The following is a 19,876-nucleotide window of genomic DNA, read 5'->3' on the forward strand; positions in this document are numbered from 1 at the left end:
CACATCCAGCCGATCCACCAGTACAGCTCCAGGCCCGTCCTGAATGAATGGAGAGTGTTTCAGCAGGAGCAAGGCCGCAGATGATCAGAGTTCTGGGGTTTAGTACGTGCGCAGAGCTCACGAGTCTTTGCTTTGATATGAATGAAAGGCAGGCAATAATGTAAAGTAGAAGAACTTTTTGTTCACTGATGTAGCTTTATTTAATAATAATAATAATTGCTTACACTTATATAGCGCTTTTCTGGACAGTCCACTTAAAGCGCTTTACATGTAATGGGGACTCCCCTCCACCACCATCAATGTGCAGCCCCACCTGAATGATGCGACGGCATCCATAGTTCGCCAGAACGCTCCCCACACATCAGCTATCAGTGGGGAGGAGAGCAGAGTAATGAAGCCAATTCATCAAGGGGGATTATTAGGAGGCCATGATTGGTAAGTACCAATGGGAAATTTGGCCAGGACGCCGGGGTAACACCCCTACTCTTTTCGAGAAACACCCTGGGATTTTTAATGACCACAGAGAGTCAGGACCTCAGTTTTACATCTCATCCAAAGGAGGGCACCTGTTTACAGTATAGTGTCCCCGTCACTATACTGGGGCATTAGAACCCACATGGATCACAGGGTGAGCGTCCCCTGCTGGCCCCACTAACACCTCTTCCAGCAGCAACCTTAGTTTTTCCCAGGAGGTTTCCCATCCAGGTACTGACAAGGCTCACACCCGCTTAGCTTCAGTGGGTTGCCAGTGGTGAGTTGCAGGGTAGATCCATAACCCATAAGCTGGATTGCTGATAGTGCAGAATTTCAAATGATGTTTTCAAAAGCTCAATAAAACAGACAGCATGTGATTGACCATTGTTTAAGGGTATCTCGTAAGATTGCCCATGGACATAAAAAGATTACGTGAGGATATTATTTTGCTTTGCATTTCAATGTAAGATCAGCAGCTATGTTTTGCTCTTTAAGAAGCTGAAATGATTTAGAAGCTTTTTTTTCATATTCCAGTTCACATGTAGGATATCATGTCATTTGCCAAACTGCTTTCTACCATACGGTGTCGCGGGAAGCCGGAGCCTACCTGGCAAGCAATGAGCACAAGGCGGGGTACACCCTGGACAGGGGGCCAGTCCATCACAGGGCAAGTGCAAGCCAATCATACAGGGGGACAATCTGGAGGCCACAGTACAAGCCAAGGAGGGAAATTTGGCCCGGACACCGGGATAACTCCCTACTCTTCTCGACAAATGCCCGGGAATCATTAATGACCACTGAGAGTCAGGACCGTGGTACCCAGGTATCTTTTTCACCAGGATGGGTAGATCCAGGAATTTTGAATTCATTATTCAAGCTTATTTCCATCCATGACCCACAAGCTTGAATGCAGTCAATGCTGAATTTCAAACGAATGTTCTCTTACTCTGAATTTTCCAAACAGTGAGTAAAACAGAGGACATGTAATTGACCGTTTTTCTGTGTAAAATACTACGCGTCAGACACAGGAATGCGGGAATGTGGAACGAGTGTTTACGAAGCTGCCATGCTGGTTTCTTTCAAGGAACGGCTGAATGAGACCTCCAGATCAACTAATCAAGTCACGTGTGCTGAACAGCTTGCCAGTGCATGTGCTCTCTCTCTTGTGCTGTTTGCGACTAGAATTTCCTGATACATCCAATTGACAATACAGCTGTGCTCCGCCTCCAGAGAGAGGCCCAACCTCTGGGCATCTTTAAGAAACAGCTGGATGACATTTTATCTGCACTGAGCTGCTGAACTTCTAGCAAACAAGATCTCCCCACCCCAGTTAGCAGGCTTTTTGTCACGCCCTCTGCAGCCAGAGGGCGCTCCTTCTCTGTCCTGTCCCCCACGTCCGCTCCCTGAGGGCATAGGTTTCTATACGGCATTCCTGAACTCTTTGCACTAATGAGCCCGGGCCTTTTTCCCATCTCGCCGCTACGCATATGGGTCTTTTTCCGCTCTCCTGCTCCCCACGGTTAGTCCCTTTGGACGTCCGTGACACTTTTCTTATGCTCTCACATAGAGCTGTGCTAGAAACCCAAGAAACATATTTTCTCTACATATCGGATTATTGCAAAAGTACAGAGCATCAAACATTTGCTGTTATGTATTCCCTCTTTAAACTAGATACTTAGGAACCCGAAACAATTCACTGCCAGCAGACAGTGTTACTGAGAGAGCAGTACATTTTTTACTTTTATTGAACATCAGATGTTACAGGCAAAGGAGAAACAGTTTTTCAAACAGAAAGGTGAACAAAAAAGACTCAACAAAATGTTGCTACAGATAATTACAAATCCGGACACATCAAATTAAATATTGTATGTGCAGTATGTCAGTTGTGCCTTTTACCTTCTTATTTTTCATGTTCTCAATGGAATTCATGTAATCTTGCACATCCATCTCACATATCGTAAAAGAGGGAGTAGCAGTGGCCCATTTTGATGTACGGATTGTGAGATCAAGCCTTTATTAATAACAGATTATAAATACATGCCCCTTTTCCATATTACACCTTGCAAAGCTAAACATCACATCAAACTCCTTAAACCTGACATTCACATCGATACACTTAAAGATGAAGTTTTTCAAGTCTTCCCAAAACAGTTTTATATTTATACATGTACAGTAAGAGAGAAATCTGTCCGAGTTTCTTTCCCAGAGCAGACCTACAGAACACACATAAATCACCTTGTTCATGTTTGGATCTCGAGCTGAAGTGCTTTTTGAACAGGATGATACCTATGAACATTTTGGAGCGTCATTTCTTTAACCTGTAAGACTGTATCTAAGAGCAGTACATTACAGCCCTATAGTCACTGACGAGTGGGTCTCTCTAATGCAAATGAGCCCATAAAGTAGTTTACACACAAGACCCGTTAGAGGCGTTATTAACACAAATTAATCAAACTTAATCCGGACCAATTTTAATAACCTCAACGCTTTCTATAACAGTACATATGGATAGTTCAAAAATCTTAAATAACGACGTCGTGTCTTATTATTCAACCATGAACGCGTCTAAACCTCAGTGACATTGGGGACAAGATATCCTGGCCAAGGGTGAGGAGTTTTCAATGACTTTTAGTCAAATTTATAAAACTTCCACCACAAATTGCGGCGATGATCAACTTCCTTTTGTTATTAAAACTTCAAAACAAGCAAAATCAGGGAAAGTTTGTTTTGCAACGCAGAAACACTGGCGAATATTATATACTGTACGCTTTCCAAATCTTTGGAAGGAAATAGCATATTTCTTCACTTCCTTGTGAAAAACCACCACAAGAGCACGATTTTTGTCCCAAGTTTAAACAGAAAAACTGATGACCGTGCACTAATTCTCTGCTGAAGACCGAGTATTCTATCCAAAACAGTGTGCCGTGAGTGTGAAGTGTGAATGTGTATAAAATTGCATACAGACTGAGTGTCGGGCTATTTTATTTACTCTGAGTTGAACTGATAAAAAAAAACCCTGGTCGAGAAGCAAACAAAACTTTAAAGAAACATAGAGAGTCAGATCCTCATTGGTCTGTCTGTCTGGTTTTCCGTGAATTCACTAATCTTGCGATGTTTCTGCTGATTGAAAGCGCATACTATTTTGTATAATATGTGTGTATTAGATGTTTACAGTATATTGTATGTAATGCCAGCGGCCATATCACCTTGCAGCTCTCTACTGGTTACCCATTGAAGCTCAGCAGGGTTGAGCCTGGTCAGTACCTGGATGTGAGATCCCCGACAAAGAGGACCTGAGACGCATCCGCTCCGGCAGCACCGCGGCCCGCTTCCTCTTCTACAAGACGGACAGCGGCGTCTCGTCCTCCACCTTCGAGTCGGTCAACTGCCCCGGCTGGTACATCAGCACGGCCATTGAGGAGCCCTGCCCAGTGGCCATGTGCCACCTGCACCCCAACGACCGCATCACCAGCTTCATGGTCAAGCAGCAGTGAGGGCTGGCCGGCCCCAGTGCTCACCAGCAGGTCTCGGGCTGGGGGTCCCAGTGTCTCAGTATGTACCAAGTACAGAGAGCAGCGCGGCCAGCTTAGGTGTGAATCCCAATGTTTCAAGCTCATTTTCCAGCCTCTGGGAAATTGTGGCCTGAGAGTCACAGAGCGTAAATACATAATGTGTGCTTGTTCAAAAGCAATGAAGAATTCATATTGAATTAAAATGTAACTTTAGTGTTTGTACAGATATTTATATTGTGTCTCAGTGAAGTTCTCTATTTATTTTTATTTATTTCAATGTGTTAATTGAGTCCCATCCAGGTACTGACAAGGCTCACACCCGCTTAGCTTCAGTGGGTTGCCAGTGGTGAGTTGCAGGGTAGATCCATAACACATAAGCTGGATTGCTGATAGTGCAGAATTTCAAATGATGTTTTCAAAAGCTCAATAAAACAGACAGCATGTGATTGACCATTGTTTAAGGGTATCTCGTAAGATTGCCCATGGACATAAAAAGATTACGTGAGGATATTATTTTGCTTTGCATTTCAATGTAAGATCAGCAGCTATGTTTTGCTCTTTAAGAAGCTGAAATGATTTAGAAGCTTTTTTTTCATATTCCAGTTCACATGTAGGATATCATATCATTTGCCAAACTGCTTTCTACCATACGGTGTCGCGGGAAGCCGGAGCCTACCTGGCAAGCAATGAGCACAAGGCGGGGTACACCCTGGACAGGGGGCCAGTCCATCACAGGGCAAGTGCAAGCCAATCATACAGGAGGACAATCTGGAGGCCACAGTACAAGCCAAGGAGGGAAATTTGGCCCGGACACCGGGATAACTCCCTACTCTTCTCGACAAATGCCCGGGAATCATTAATGACCACTGAGAGTCAGGACCGTGGTACCCAGGTATCTTTTTCACCAGGATGGGTAGATCCAGGAATTTTGAATTCATTATTCAAGCTTATTTCCATCCATGACCCACAAGCTTGAATGCAGTCAATGCTGAATTTCAAACGAATGTTCTCTTACTCTGAATTTTCCAAACAATGAGTAAAACAGAGGACATGTAATTGACCGTTTTTCTGTGTAAAATACTACGCGTCAGACACAGGAATGCGGGAATGTGGAACGAGTGTTTACGAAGCTGCCATGCTGGTTTCTTTCAAGGAACGGCTGAATGAGACCTCCAGATCAACTAATCAAGTCACGTGTGCTGAACAGCTTGCCAGTGCATGTGCTCTCTCTCTTGTTCTGTTTGCGACTGGAATTTCCTGATACATCCAATTGACAATACAGCTGTGCTCCGTCTCCAGAGTGAGGCCCAACCTCTGGGCACCTTTAAGAAACAGCTGGATGACATTTTATCTGCACTGAGCTGCTGAACTTCTAGCAAAAAAGATCTCCCCATCCCCGTTACCAGGCCTTTCTTATGCTCTCACATAGAGCTGTGTCAGAAACCAAAGAAACATATTTTCTCTACATATCGGATTATTGCAAAAGTACAGAGCATCAAACATTTGCTGTTATGTATTCCCTCTTTAAACTAGATACTTAGGAACCCGAAACAATTCACTGCCAGCAGACAGTGTTACTGAGAGAGCAGTACGTTTTTTACTTTTATTGAACATCAGATGTTACAGGCAAAGGAGAAACAGTTTTCCAGACAGAAAAGTGAACAAAAAAGACTCAACAAAATGTTGCTACAGATAATTACAAATCCGGACACATCAAATTAAATATTGTATGTGCAGTATGTCAGTTGTGCCTTTTACCTTCTTATTTTTCATGTTCTCAATGGAATTCATGTAATCTTGCACATCCATCTCACATATCGTAAAAGAGGGAGTAGCAGTGGCCCATTTTGATGTACGGATTGTGAGATCAAGCCTTTATTAATAACAGATTATATATACATGCCCCTTTTCCATATTACACCTTGCAAAGCTAAACATCACATCAAACTCCTTAAACCTGACATTCACATCGATACACTTAAAGATGAAGTTTTTCAAGTCTTCCCAAAACAGTTTTATATTTATACATGTACAGTAAGAGATAAATCTGTCCGAGTTTCTTTCCCAGAGCAGACCTACAGAACACACATAAATCACCTTGTTCATGTTTGAATCTCGAGCTGAAGTGCTTTTTGAACAGGATGATACCTATGAACATTTTGGAGCGTCATTTCTTTAACCTGTAAGACTGTATCTAAGAGTAGTACATTACAGCCCTATAGTCACTGACGAGTGGGTCTCTCTAATGCAAATGAGCCCATATAGTAGTTTACACACAAGACCCGTTAGAGGCGTTATGAACACAAATTAATCGAACTTAATCCGGACCAATTTTAATAACCTCAACGCTTTCTATAACAGTACATATGGATAGTTCAAAAATCTTAAATAACGACGTCGTGTCTTATTATGCAACCATGAACGAGTCTAAAGGGTGAGGAGTTTTCAATGACTTTTAGTCAACTTTATAAAACTTCCACCACAAATTGCGGCGATGATCAACTTCCTTTTGTGATTAAAACTTCAAAACAAGCAAAATCAGGGAAAATTTGTTTTGCAACGCAGAAACCCTGACGAATATTAGATACGCTTTCCAAATCTTTGGAAGGAAATAGCATATTTCTTCACTTCCTTGTGAAAAACCACAAGAGCACGATTTTTGTCCCAAGTTTAAACAGGAAAACTGATGACCGTGCACTAATTCTCTGATGAAGACCGAGTATTCTATCCAAAACAGTGTGCCGTGAGTGTGAAGTGTGAATGTGTATAAAATCGCATACAGACTGAGTGTCGGGCTATTTTATTTACTCTGAGTTGAACTGATCCCCAAAAAAAACCCTGGTCGCGAAGCAAACAAAACTTTAAAGAAACATAGGGAGTCAGATCCTCATTGGTCTGTCTGACTGGTTTTCCGTGAATTCACAAATCTTGCGATGTTTCTGCTGATTGAAAGCGCATACTATTTTGTATTATATGTATGTATTAGATGTTTACAGTATATTGTATGTAATGCCAGCGGCCATATCACCTTGCAGCTCTCTACTGGTTACCCATTGAAGCTCAGCAGGGTTGAGCCTGGTCAGTACCTGGATGTGAGACCTCCTCGGAAGCTGTGGTTGCTGCTGGAAGAGGTGTTAGTGGGACCAGCGGGGGGCGCCCACCCTGCAGTCCACGTGGGTCTTAATACCCCAGTATAGTGGCGGGGACACTATACTGTAGTGGGCGCCGTCTTTCGGATGAGACGTTAAAGCGGGGTCCTGACTCTCAGTTGTCATTAAAGATACCCGGACTTTTCTCGAGAAGAGTAGGGAGTTATCCCGGTGTACGGGCCAAACTCCCCCCCTCGGCCTTTACCGTGGCCTCCAAATTGTCCCCATGTATCATGATTGCCCTGCGTGTACCCTGCCTTGCGCTCGTTGCTTGCCGGGTCGGCTCCGGCTTCCCGCGACACCGTACGGCATAAAGCGGTTTGGTAAATGATATCATATGTAGTACAATTCTGAAACCCAGAATGGAAACTCTGTCAGTCTGCCAGCTGACATTGATAGTATTTTACTAATTTCATCCATATATCCCGCGCTATTAAGAACTCCATGCTTCGTATTGCCTCTCCATGCCACAGCAGAGCTGAGAACCGAGAGATGCCCTGCAAAAGACAAAGTTTAAAAATATCTCAGACACCGATAGTAGGAAGCTCTTAAACCAACATGTACAAGGGGAACAAAATAAAAACGAAGTGTAAAATAATTTCGCAGCTTTATTGTATCATAAAAGCAATTTCGATTGTTTCATTAATTTCAACTCTCGTGTACAATCCAGTGTTTTATGGCTAATTACAGAATTTCGACAGTCGAATTTCGTTTTCTTCCGCTTTCGGGAGCGGAAACCCCATTTTCCTAGAGCCGCGGGTATAAACAGGCGGATCTGCGGTGCGCTGGTCAGATCCCGAGTGTCTGAGCTGACCGACACGGAGTTGACTTTGCCGCTGGAAGACAACCTCAGGTACCGGCAAAGAGACATTCCTCTGATTCGGGCATAGCGGTAGAATCGCAGAGCTGAAGTCGGGTAATGGGCTTTAATGGAATATTTGTTATCTGTATGTTAGTGTGAAAGATCCGCTGTCAGTTCGCAGGGTAGAAATGGTGGCGCTGCGGCGCTTTTGGAAAAGCTCTTGAGCAGAAACAATTCAACGACTCGTTTACGCGACTTTACTTGAGGATGCCGAATCGCGGGTTGTTGTGGTTTTTTATATTTCTAGAAATATTGGGTTGGAACGAGTTCATGAAATAAGGAAATCACTGCAGTTTTGATCTTTTTTAGTTACTGGCTGATGTGTCATACATTTGTGTAAATGTAGACAAATATAATTTGAAATGTACTTTTTTACGGAATTACAATATATATGCGATGTGTATGTTTAAAGATTATGGGAATGGGAATATTTGACATGTCAGTGTGTTTTTTCTTGTGTTCTAGGCGCAAACATGATGTGTGACATCGAGTTCGACTTATCCTTGGCTTTAGAAAGGTGAGGGGATTGATCGCACACCTGGCGCCGGGAACCTACAGCACTGAGCTCCGTCTGAGTGGAGACTCACCTCCGCTTTCATAGGAAAAGAACAAAACCGTGCAGAACCAGCTGTGATCTTGAGTGTTTTCAAGTGTGATAATAAAAGTAGTTATATTCATGTGACACCTGAAGCCTTGAGATGCTCACTTTGTAATGACTAAAACGGTATATTATGTAACCAGGATTATTAAGCGTTTGCTATCTACTGTCTGTAAGAAAGTAGCACAGGACTGTTGAAAAGGCATGAGGCTCAAACAAAAGTGAACCTTCATATTAGTTTTAAACAATGATTTTTTCAAAACCAGACGGTAGCTATGAAGATTGTCACGTTTTCTTCTGTGGGTCTGTTGTAATTCATCACGAAACTCTGTTCCTTGCAGTGATCCCGACATGACGGAGGTAGACTGCCCTCTAACGGCCAAGGTGAGGCGCTGCATGTTTTTCTCACAGGGAAGAAATGAACCGATGACGCATGTAGACGAGAGGAGTAGCGAACTTCATCGACTATTTGGAACAAGTGGCAAAGATAGTAATTGCTGCATCGCTGTGTGTGCGCTCAGAGTCATTTATATACTGTAGCGGCTGACGCGTTTCTGCAGACAAGTGAAGTCTTACTCCAGTGTCTATTAGCGGCAGCTGTACACTGGAGGTGAATTAGTCCAGACGGAGCCCGGGAGTCTAGTAACCGCTGCCCACACACACGCAGCGGTTTCCTGGTCGCTGACTGTGCGTTTGCTCCCCTGTCCGCCAGAATCACGGCCTGAAGGATGACACCTTCTTGCCCAGAAGGCGCTGCCTCCTCAGCCCTGGGCTGGAGCTGGAGGTGGAGTCTCACCCTCTGCACAGCTTTCGCCAAGCCGCCACACTCATCGTCGCCCTGGAGAGGATGAAGAAGGTGCAGGAGAAACCGCTGGGGACAGAGTTCACTGGGGACACCCTGTTCCACTTTGTGATAGAGCAGCTGGTGGAAGGTAGGAGGCTCCTACACAGCCGGTCTTTCCCCACTCTGCTGTGTCTGAGGAGGAACAGACAACATCCTGATTAGGCTGATGTTGCAGTTTACTGGCAAAGATGTTTGATTCAGAAATACCTGAGGGCAGCTTAGTGGTGCAGTGGTCAGCGTTGCTGCCTCACAGCTCTGGAGCCCTGGGCTCAATTCTGGACCTGGGGTGCCATCTGTGTGGAGTTTGTATGTTCTCCCCGTGTTTGTGTGGGTTTCCTCCCACAGTCTCGAGACATACTGGCAGTTTCATTGGCCTGGTGTGAGGGTGTTCATGTCTGTCTGTGTGCCCTGCGAGGGACTGGCATCCCGTCCAGGATGTACCCCACTTTCTCACTGACCTGAGCTCTTGTGTCTCTGTCCCACAGAGGTCTGCTTTGACCAGCAGTACCAGTTCAACCCCACCTTCACACGCCGGACCCAGGACCTGGCACACAGCATCGCCGACCAGCACAACAAGAGCTGGAAGCTGAACGAGCTCCCCAACGGAGCTGCTGAGCTGCTGGCCATCACTGTGCAAGGCCCCAGCTCCTCCAAGAAAGGTGAGTCCCTGCGACTGGCCTCCTCCTCAGGACAGCTGGCCAGGCCCTTCAGGTCCAGTGCTTCTCAGCCCTGCAGACACAGGACAGCTCTTCAGGGCAGGACTGTTCACACCACATCATCAGTGTCCTGTTGGAAAGACCCTCTGTATCCGTGATGACAAGGTCCTACACACAAGAAGTGACTAGAATTAGAGCACAGATTGCGCGGTATCGCAGGACTGACGTGCTCTCTCCTTGTGTGCCCGCAGTGTGGCTGAACCTGTCCACATACGTCTCGCTGCCTCCAGTCTCCTCTCAGTCCCAGCCAGTGGCCCTGGGCATCGGGGGCCGCAACCTGTACCTGTCCTGCTCTGAGTCCGAGGGCAAACCCATCCTGCAGATTGAGGTAGGAGCTCTCTCGCTGCGGTCGGCTTCTTCTCTTCCTCTCTCAAAGCGCAGTCGAAATCGGAAGGTTTCGCTCCTTGTCTTCACACTGGCATCTCTCTGCATGTCTGTAAGCAGCGGCAGGATTGTGCAGCAGCTCCAAGCAACTCGGCTTTGACTTCTGCCTCAATAAGACAGTTGCCATGAGCATCAGCTGTCACCTGTCTGCTGGAGAGATCTCCTAGTGCTGTGTGTGAAGGTGCACATTAGTGTCAAGCGATGGCAGGGCTCTGTGTGTGCTGGTCCTCTGGTATTCTCTCCCGTGAGGCTTGTGCACCAGCTGCCCGTCAATCCACACTTACCGGCGCTCAGCTCTGACTGCTGCTCTCGCTGTCGCCCCCCTCAGGAGATCCCCGACAAAGAGGACCTGAGAAGCATCCGCTCCGGCAGCACCGCGGCCCGCTTCCTCTTCTACAAGACGGACAGCGGCGTCTCGTCCTCCACCTTCGAGTCGGTCAACTGCCCCGGCTGGTACATCAGCACGGCCATTGAGGAGCCCTGCCCGGTGGCCATGTGCCACCTGCACCCCAACGACTGCATCACCAGCTTCATGGTCAAGCAGCAGTGAGGGCTGGCCGGCCCCAGTGCTCACCAGCAGGTCTCGGGCTGGGGGTCCCAGTGTCTCAGTATGTACCAAGTACAGAGAGCAGCGCGGCCAGCTTAGGTGTGAATCCCAAAGTTTCAAGCTCATTTTCCAGCCTCTGGGAAATTGTGGCCTGAGAGTCACAGAGCGTAAATACATAATGTGTGCTTGTTCAAAAGCAATGAAGTATTCATATTGAATTAAACTGTAACTTTAGTGTTTGTACAGATATTTATATTGTGTCTCAGTGAAGTTCTCTATTTATTTTTATTTATTTCAATGTGTTAATTGAGTTGTATTGGCTGCTGTAACGTTTGTTCACACTGCAGAACATCTACTGTCTGAAACTAATGTTTACATTGCTTCACAATTCAGGGCTGAGGTGCACACCTTCATATTTAAGTATTTAAGTTTTATTTATACATTTGCTGTTGTTTTTATACATTAAGCTGGATGGGATTATTTATGGGATGGCTGTTGTATATTGTTGCACTTGAATAAATGTCTTCAGCATTTCAGTGCTCGGCTCTTGTTGATGGTTTCTCTGAAGCTGTTTGTGGATACGAGTCTTTCTTCCCAGCGGTCTCTATTTCACTCGCCTCTTTCCACACTCTCTCGCACCCTGCGCCTCTGGGCTCAGCTCACTCTTCCTCTTCTGGACCCACCACGCTCCTTCCTGTGTCCTTGTTCCGGCCCGTTTGGAGTCGAGTCCCGGAGCAGTGGCGGGCCAGAGATTCACCACATCCAGCCGATCCACCAGTACAGCTCCAGGCCCGTCCTGAATGAATGGAGAGTGTTTCAGCAGGAGCAAGGCTGCAGATGATCAGAGTTCTGGGGTTTAGTACGTGCGCAGAGCTCACGAGTCTTTGCTTTGAAATGAATGAAAGGCAGGCAATAATGTAAAGTAGAAGAACTTTTTGTTCACTGATGTAGCTTTATTTAGATCCATAACCCATAAGCTGGATTGCTGCCAGTGCAGAATTTCAAATGATGTTTTCAAAAGCTCTATAAAACAGACAGCATGTGATTGTTTAAGTGTATCTCGTAAGATTGCCCATGGCCATAAAAAGATTACGTGAGGATATTATTTTGCTTTGCATTTCAATGTAAGATCAGCAGCTATGTTTTGCTCTTTAAGAAGGTGAAATGATTTAGAAGCTTTTTTTTCATATTCCAGTTCACATGTAGGATATCATGTCATTTGCAAAACTGCTTTCTACCATACGGTGTCGCGGGAAGCCTACCTGGCAAGCAATGAGCACAAGGCGGGGTACACCCTGGACAGGGGGCCAGTCCATCACAGGGCAAGTGCAAGCCAATCATACAGGGGGACAATTTGGAGGCCACAGTACAAGCCAAGGAGGGAAATTTGGCCCGGACACCGGGATAACTCCCTACTCTTCTCGACAAATGCCCGGGAATCATTAATGACCACTGAGAGTCAGGACCGTGGTACCCAGGTATCTTTTTCACCAGGATGGGTAGATCCAGGAATTTTGAATTCATTATTCAAACTTATTTCCATCCATGACCCACAAGCTTGAATGCAGTCAATGCTGAATTTCAAACGAATGTTCTCTTACTCTGAATTTTCCAAACAATGAGTAAAACAGAGGACATGTAATTGACCGTTTTTCTGTGTAAAATACTACGTGTCAGACACAGGAATGCGGGAATGTGGAACGAGTGTTTACGAAGCTGCCATGCTGGTTTCTTTCAAGGAACGGCTGAATGAGACCTCCAGATCTACTAATCAAGTCACGTGTGCTGAACAGCTTGCCAGTGCACGTGCTCTCTCTCTTGTTCTGTTTGCGACTGGAATTTCCTGATACATCCAATTGACAATACAGCTGTGCTCTGTCTCCAGAGTGAGGCCCAACCTCTGGGCACCTTTAAGAAACAGCTGAATGATATTTTATCTGCACTGAGCTGCTGAACTTCTAGCAAATAAGATGTCCCCACCCCCGTTAGCAGGCTTTTCTTATGCTCTCACATAGAGCTGTGCTAGAAACCCAAGAAACATATTTTCTCTACATATCGGATTATTGCAAAAGTACAGAGCATCAAACATTTGCTGTTAAGTATTCCCTCTTTAAACTAAATACTTAGGAACCCGAAACGATTCACTGCCAGCAGACAGTATTACTGAGAGAGCAGTACGTTTTTTACTTTTATTGAACATCAGATGTTACAGGCAAAGGAGAAACAGTGTTTCAAACAGAAAGGTGAACAAAAAAGACTCAACAAAATGTTGCTACAGATAATTACAAATCCGGACACAACAAATTAAATATTGTATGTGCAGTATGTCAGTTGTGCCTTTTACCTTCTTATTTTTCATGTTCTCAATGGAATTCATGTAATCCTGTACATCCATCTCACATATCGTAAAAGAGGGAGTAGCAGTGGCCCATTTTGATGAATGGATTGTGAGATCAAGTCTTTATTAATTACAGATTATATATACATGCCCCTTTTCCATATTACACCTTGCAAAGCTAAACATCACATCAAACTCCTTAAACCTGACATTCACATCGATACACTTAAAGATGAAGTTTTTCAAGTCTTCCCAAAACAGTTTTATATTTATACATGTACAGTAAGAGATAAATCTGTCCGAGTTTCTTTCCCAGAGCAGACCTACAGAACACACATAAATCACCTTGTTCATGTTTGAATCTCCAGCTGAAGTGCTTTTTGAACAGGATGATACCTATGAACATTTTGGAGCGTCATTTCTTTAACTTGTAAGACTGTATCTAAGAGTAGTACATTACAGCCCTATAGTCACTGACGAGTGGGTCTCTCTAATGCAAATGAGCCCATATAGTAGTTTACACACAAGACCCGTTAGAGGCGTTATTAACACAAATTAATCAAACTTAATCCGGACCAATTTTAATAACCTCAACGCTTTCTATAACAGTACATATGGATAGTTCAAAAATCTTAAATAACGACGTCGTGTCTTATTACTCAACCATGAACGCGTCTAAACCTCAGTGACTTTGGGGACAAGATATCCTGGCCAAGGGTGAGGAGTTTTCAATGACTTTTAGTCAAATTTATAAAACTTCCACCACAAATTGCGGCGATGATCAACTTCCTTTTGTGATTAAAACTTCAAAACAAGCAAAATCAGGGAAAGTTTGTTTTGCAACGCAGAAACCCTGGCGAATATTATATACTGTACGCTTTCCAAATCTTTGGAAGGAAATAGCATATTTCTTCACTTCCTTGTGAAAAACCACCACAAGAGCACGATTTTTGTCCCAAGTTTAAACAGGAAAACTGATAACCGTGCACTAATTCTCTGCTGAAGACCGAGTATTCTATCCAAAACAGTGTGCCGTGAGTGTGAAGTGTGAATGTGTATAAAATCGCATACAGACTGAGTGTCGGGCTATTTTATTTACTCTGAGTTGAACTGATCCCCAAAAAAACCCTGGTCGCGAAGCAAACAAAACTTTAAAGAAACATAGGGAGTCAGATCTTCATTGGTCTGTCTGACTGGTTTTCCGTGAATTCACAAATCTTGCAATGTTTCTGCTGATTGAAAGCGCATACTATTTTGTGTAATATGTATGTATTAGATGTTTACAGTATATTGTATGTAATGCCAGCGGCCATATCACCTTGCAGCTCTCTACTGGTTACCCATTGAAGCTCAGCAGGGTTGAGCCTGGTCAGTACCTGGATGTGAGACCTCCTCGGAAGCTGTGGTTGCTGCTGGAAGAGGTGTTAGTGGGACCAGCGGGGGGCGCCCACCCTGCAGTCCATGTGGGTCTTAATACCCCAGTATAGTGGCGGGGACACTATACTGTAGTGGGCGCCGTCTTTCGGATGAGACGTTAAAGCGGGGTCCTGACTCTCAGTTGTCATTAAAGATACCCGGACTTTTCTCGAGAAGAGTAGGGAGTTATCCCGGTGTACGGGCCAAACTCCCCCCCTCGGCCTTTACCGTGGCCTCCAAATTGTCCCCATGTATCATGATTGCCCTGCGTGTACCCTGCCTTGCGCTCGTTGCTTGCCGGGTCGGCTCCGGCTTCCCGCGACACCGTACGGCATAAAGTGGTTTGGTAAATGATATCATATGTAGTACAATTCTGAAACCCAGAATGGAAACTCTGTCAGTCTGCCAGCTGACATTGATAGTATTTTACTAATTTCATCCATATATCCCGCGCTATTAAGAACTCCATGCTTCGTACTGCCTCTCCATGCCACAGCAGAGCTGAGAACCGAGAGATGCCCTGCAAAAGACAAAGTTTAAAAATATCTCAGACACCGATAGTAGGAAGCTCTTAAACCAACATGTACAAGGGGAACAAAATAAAAACGAAGTGTAAAATAATTTCGCAGCTTTATTGTATCATAAAAGCAATTTCGATTGTTTCATTAATTTCAACTCTCGTGTACAATCCAGTGTTTTATGGCTAATTACAGAATTTCGACAGTCGAATTTCGTTTTCTTCCGCTTTCGGGAGCGGAAACCCCATTTTCCTAGAGCCGCGGGTATAAACAGGCGGATCTGCGGTGCGCTGGTCAGATCCCGAGTGTCTGAGCTGACCGACACGGAGTTGACTTTGCCGCTGGAAGACAACCTCAGGTACCGGCAAAGAGACATTCCTCTGATTCGGGCATAGCGGTAGAATCGCAGAGCTGAAGTCGGGTAATGGGCTTTAATGGAATATTTGTTATCTGTATGTTAGTGTGAAAGATCCGCTGTCAGTTCGCAGGGCAGAAATGGTGGCGCTGCGACGCTTTTGGAAAAGCTCTTGAGCAGAAACAATTCAACGACTCGTTTGCGCGACTTTACTTGAGGATGCCGAATCGCGGGTTGTTGTGGTTTTTTATATTTCTAGAAATATTGGGTTGGAACGAGTTCATGAAATAAGGAAATCACTGCAGTTTTGATCTTTTTTAGTTACTGGCTGATGTGTCATACATTTGTGTAAATGTAGACAAATTTAATTTGAAATGTACTTTTTTACGGAATTACAATATATATGCGATGTGTATGTTTAAAGATTATGGGAATGGGAATATATGAAACGTCAGTGTGTTTTTTCTTGTGTTCTAGGCGCAAACATGATGTGTGACATCGAGTTCGACTTATCCTTGGCTTTAGAAAGGTGAGGGGATTGATCGCACACCTGGCGCCGGGAACCTACAGCACTGAGCTCCGTCTGAGTGGAGACTCACCTCCGCTTTCATAGGAAAAGAACAAAACCGTGCAGAACCAGCTGTGATCTTGAGTGTTTTCAAGTGTGATAATAAAAGTAGTTATATTCATGTGACACCTGAAGCCTTGAGATGCTCACTTTGTAATGACTAAAACGGTATATTATGTAACCAGGATTATTAAGCGTTTGCTATCTACTGTCTGTAAGAAAGTAGCACAGGACTGTTGAAAAGGCATGAGGCTCAAACAAAAGTGAACCTTCATATGAATTTTAAACAATGATTTTTTCAAAACCAGACGGTAGCTATGAAGATTGTCACGTTTTCTTCTGTGGGTCTGTTGTAATTCATCACGAAACTCTGTTCCTTGCAGTGATCCCGACATGACGGAGGTAGACTGCCCTCTAACGGCCAAGGTGAGGCGCTGCATGTTTTTCTCACAGGGAAGAAATGAACCGATGACGCATGTAGACGAGAGGAGTAGCGAACTTCATCGAGTATTTGGAACAAGTGGCAAAGACAGTAATTGCTGCATCGCTGTGTGTGCGCTCAGAGTCATTTATATACTGTAGCGGCTGACGCGTTTCTGCAGACAAGTAAACTCTTACTCCAGTGTCTATTAGCGGCAGCTGTACACTGGAGCCGAATTAGTCCAGACGGAGCCCGGGAGTCTAGTAACCGCTGCCCACACACACGCAGCGGTTTCCTGGTCGCTGACTGTGCGTTTGCTCCCCTGTCCGCCAGAATCACGGCCTGAAGGATGACACCTTCTTGCCCAGAAGGCGCTGCCTCCTCAGCCCTGGGCTGGAGCTGGAGGTGGAGTCTCACCCTCTGCACAGCTTTCGCCAAGCTGCCACACTCATCGTCGCCCTGGAGAGGATGAAGAAGGTGCAGGAGAAACCGCTGGGGACAGAGTTCACTGGGGACACCCTGTTCCACTTTGTGATAGAGCAGCTGGTGGAAGGTAGGAGGCTCCTACACAGCCGGTCTTTCCCCACTCTGCTGTGTCTGAGGAGGAACAGACAACATCCTGATTAGGCTGATGTTGCAGTTTACTGGCAAAGATGTTTGATTCAGAAATACCTGAGGGCAGCATAGTGGTGCAGTGGTCAGCGTTGCTGCCTCACAGCTCTGGAGCCCTGGGCTCAATTCTGGACCTGGGGTGCCATCTGTGTGGAGTTTGTATGTTCTCCCCGTGTTTGTGTGGGTTTTCTCCCACAGTCTCGAGACATACTGGCAGTTTCATTGGCCTGGTGTGAGGGTGTGCATGTCTGTCTGTGTGCCCTGCGAGGGACTGGCATCCCGTCCAGGATGTACCCCACTTTCTCACTGACCTGAGCTCTTGTGTCTCTGTCCCACAGAGGTCTGCTTTGACCAGCAGTACCAGTTCAACCCCACCTTCACACGCCGGACCCAGGACCTGGCACACAGCATCGCCGATCAGCACAACAAGAGCTGGAAGCTGAACGAGCTCCCCAACGGAGCTGCTGAGCTGCTGGCCATCACTGTGCAAGGCCCCAGCTCCTCCAAGAAAGGTGAGTCCCTGCGACTGGCCTCCTCCTCAGGACAGCTGGCCAGGCCCTTCAGGTCCAGTGCTTCTCAGCCCTGCAGACACAGGACAGCTCTTCAGGGCAGGACTGTTCACACCACATCATCAGTGTCCTGTTGGAAAGACCCTCTGTATCCGTGATGACAAGGTCCTACACACAAGAAGTGACTAGAATTAGAGCACAGATTGCGCGGTATCGCAGGACTGACGTGCTCTCTCCTTGTGTGCCCGCAGTGTGGCTGAACCTGTCCACATATGTCTCGCTGCCTCCAGTCTCCTCTCAGTCCCAGCCAGTGGCCCTGGGCATCGGGGGCCGCAACCTGTACCTGTCCTGCTCCGAGTCCGAGGGCAAACCCATCCTGCAGATTGAGGTAGGAGCTCTCTCGCTGCGGTCGGCTTCTTCTCTTCCTCTCTCAAAGCGCAGTCGAAATCGGAAGGTTTCGCTCCTTGTCTTCACACTGGCATCTCTCTGCATGTCTGTAAGCAGCGGCAGGATTGTGCAGCAGCTCCAAGCAACTCGGCTTTGACTTCTGCCTCAATAAGACAGTTGCCATGAGCATCAGCTGTCACCTGTCTGCTGGAGAGATCTCCTAGTGCTGTGTGTGAAGGTGCACATTAGTGTCAAGCGATGGCAGGGCTCTGTGTGTGCTGGTCCTCTGGTATTCTCTCCCGTGAGGCTTGTGCACCAGCTGCCCGTCAATCCACACTTACCGGCGCTCAGCTCTGACTGCTGCTCTCGCTGTCGCCCCCCTCAGGAGATCCCCGACAAAGAGGACCTGAGAAGCATCCGCTCCGGCAGCACCGCGGCCCGCTTCCTCTTCTACAAGACGGACAGCGGCGTCTCGTCCTCCACCTTCGAGTCGGTCAACTGCCCCGGCTGGTACATCAGCACGGCCATTGAGGAGCCCTGCCCGGTGGCCATGTGCCACCTGCACCCCAACGACCGCATCACCAGCTTCATGGTCAAGCAGCAGTGAGGGCTGGCCGGCCCCAGTGCTCACCAGCAGGTCTCGGGCTGGGGGTCCCAGTGTCTCAGTATGTACCAAGTACAGAGAGCAGCGCGGCCAGCTTAGGTGTGAATCCCAAAGTTTCAAGCTCATTTTCCAGCCTCTGGGAAATTGTGGCCTGAGAGTCACAGAGCGTAAATACATAATGTGTGCTTGTTCAAAAGCAATGAAGAATTCATATTGAATTAAAATGTAACTTTAGTGTTTGTACAGATATTTATATTGTGTCTCAGTGAAGTTCTCTATTTATTTTTATTTATTTCAATGTGTTAATTGAGTTGTATTGGCTGCTGTAACGTTTGTTCACACTGCAGAACATCTACTGTCTGAAACTAATGTTTACATTGCTTCACAATTCAGGGCTGAGGTGCACACCTTCATATTTAAGTATTTAAGTTTTATTTATACATTTGCTGTTGTTTTTATACATTAAGCTGGATGGAATTATTTATGGGATGGCTGTTGTATATTGTTGCACTTGAATAAATGTCTTCAGTATTTCAATGCTCGGCTCTTGTTGATGGTTTCTCTGAAGCTGTTTGTGGATACGAGTCTTTCTTCCCAGCAGTCTCTATTTCACTCGCCTCTTTCCACACTCTCTCGCACCCTGCGCCTCTGGGCTCAGCTCACTCTTCCTCTTCTGGACCCACCACGCTCCTTCCTGTGTCCTTGTTCCGGCCCGTTTGGAGTCGAGTCCCGGAGCAGTGGCGGGCCAGAGATTCACCACATCCAGCCGATCCACCAGTACAGCTCCAGGCCCGTCCTGAATGAATGGAGAGTGTTTCAGCAGGAGCAAGGCTGCAGATGATCAGAGTTCTGGGGTTTAGTACGTGCGCAGAGTTCACGAGTCTTTGCTTTGAAATGAATGAAAGGCAGGCAATAATGTAAAGTAGAAGAACTTTTTGTTCACTGATGTAGCTTTATTTAGATCCATAACCCATAAGCTGGATTGCTGCCAGTGCAGAATTTCAAATGATGTTTTCAAAAGCTCTATAAAACACACTTAAACAATCACATGCTGTCTATCTC

General features: G+C 45.9%; 2 protein-coding genes across 2 annotated transcripts; both read left to right on the plus strand.

Moving 5' to 3' along the window:
- Positions 1–7,905: 7,905 nt before the first annotated feature.
- LOC148839155 (interleukin-1 beta-like) lies at positions 7,906–11,089 on the plus strand. Its single transcript, XM_088907006.1, has 7 exons — positions 7,906–7,988; positions 8,463–8,514; positions 8,937–8,979; positions 9,308–9,527; positions 9,925–10,098; positions 10,347–10,483; positions 10,868–11,089. Exons 2-7 carry the CDS (start codon positions 8,471–8,473, stop codon positions 11,087–11,089), a joined length of 840 nt encoding a protein of 279 aa, XP_088763132.1. The 5' UTR covers positions 7,906–7,988; positions 8,463–8,470.
- Positions 11,090–15,683: 4,594 nt separating this feature from the next.
- LOC148839156 (interleukin-1 beta-like) lies at positions 15,684–19,342 on the plus strand. The gene is made up of 7 exons (XM_088907849.1): positions 15,684–15,716; positions 16,191–16,242; positions 16,665–16,707; positions 17,036–17,255; positions 17,653–17,826; positions 18,075–18,211; positions 18,596–19,342. The coding sequence occupies exons 2-7, from the start codon at positions 16,199–16,201 to the stop codon at positions 18,815–18,817; spliced, it is 840 nt and encodes a 279-aa protein (XP_088763975.1). The 5' UTR covers positions 15,684–15,716; positions 16,191–16,198; the 3' UTR covers positions 18,818–19,342.
- Positions 19,343–19,876: the final 534 nt, after the last annotated feature.

This window comes from Atractosteus spatula, chromosome 2, assembly GCF_055471065.1.
Source record: "Atractosteus spatula isolate fAtrSpa1 chromosome 2, fAtrSpa1.hap1, whole genome shotgun sequence".
Classification (NCBI taxonomy): domain Eukaryota; kingdom Metazoa; phylum Chordata; class Actinopteri; order Semionotiformes; family Lepisosteidae; genus Atractosteus; species Atractosteus spatula.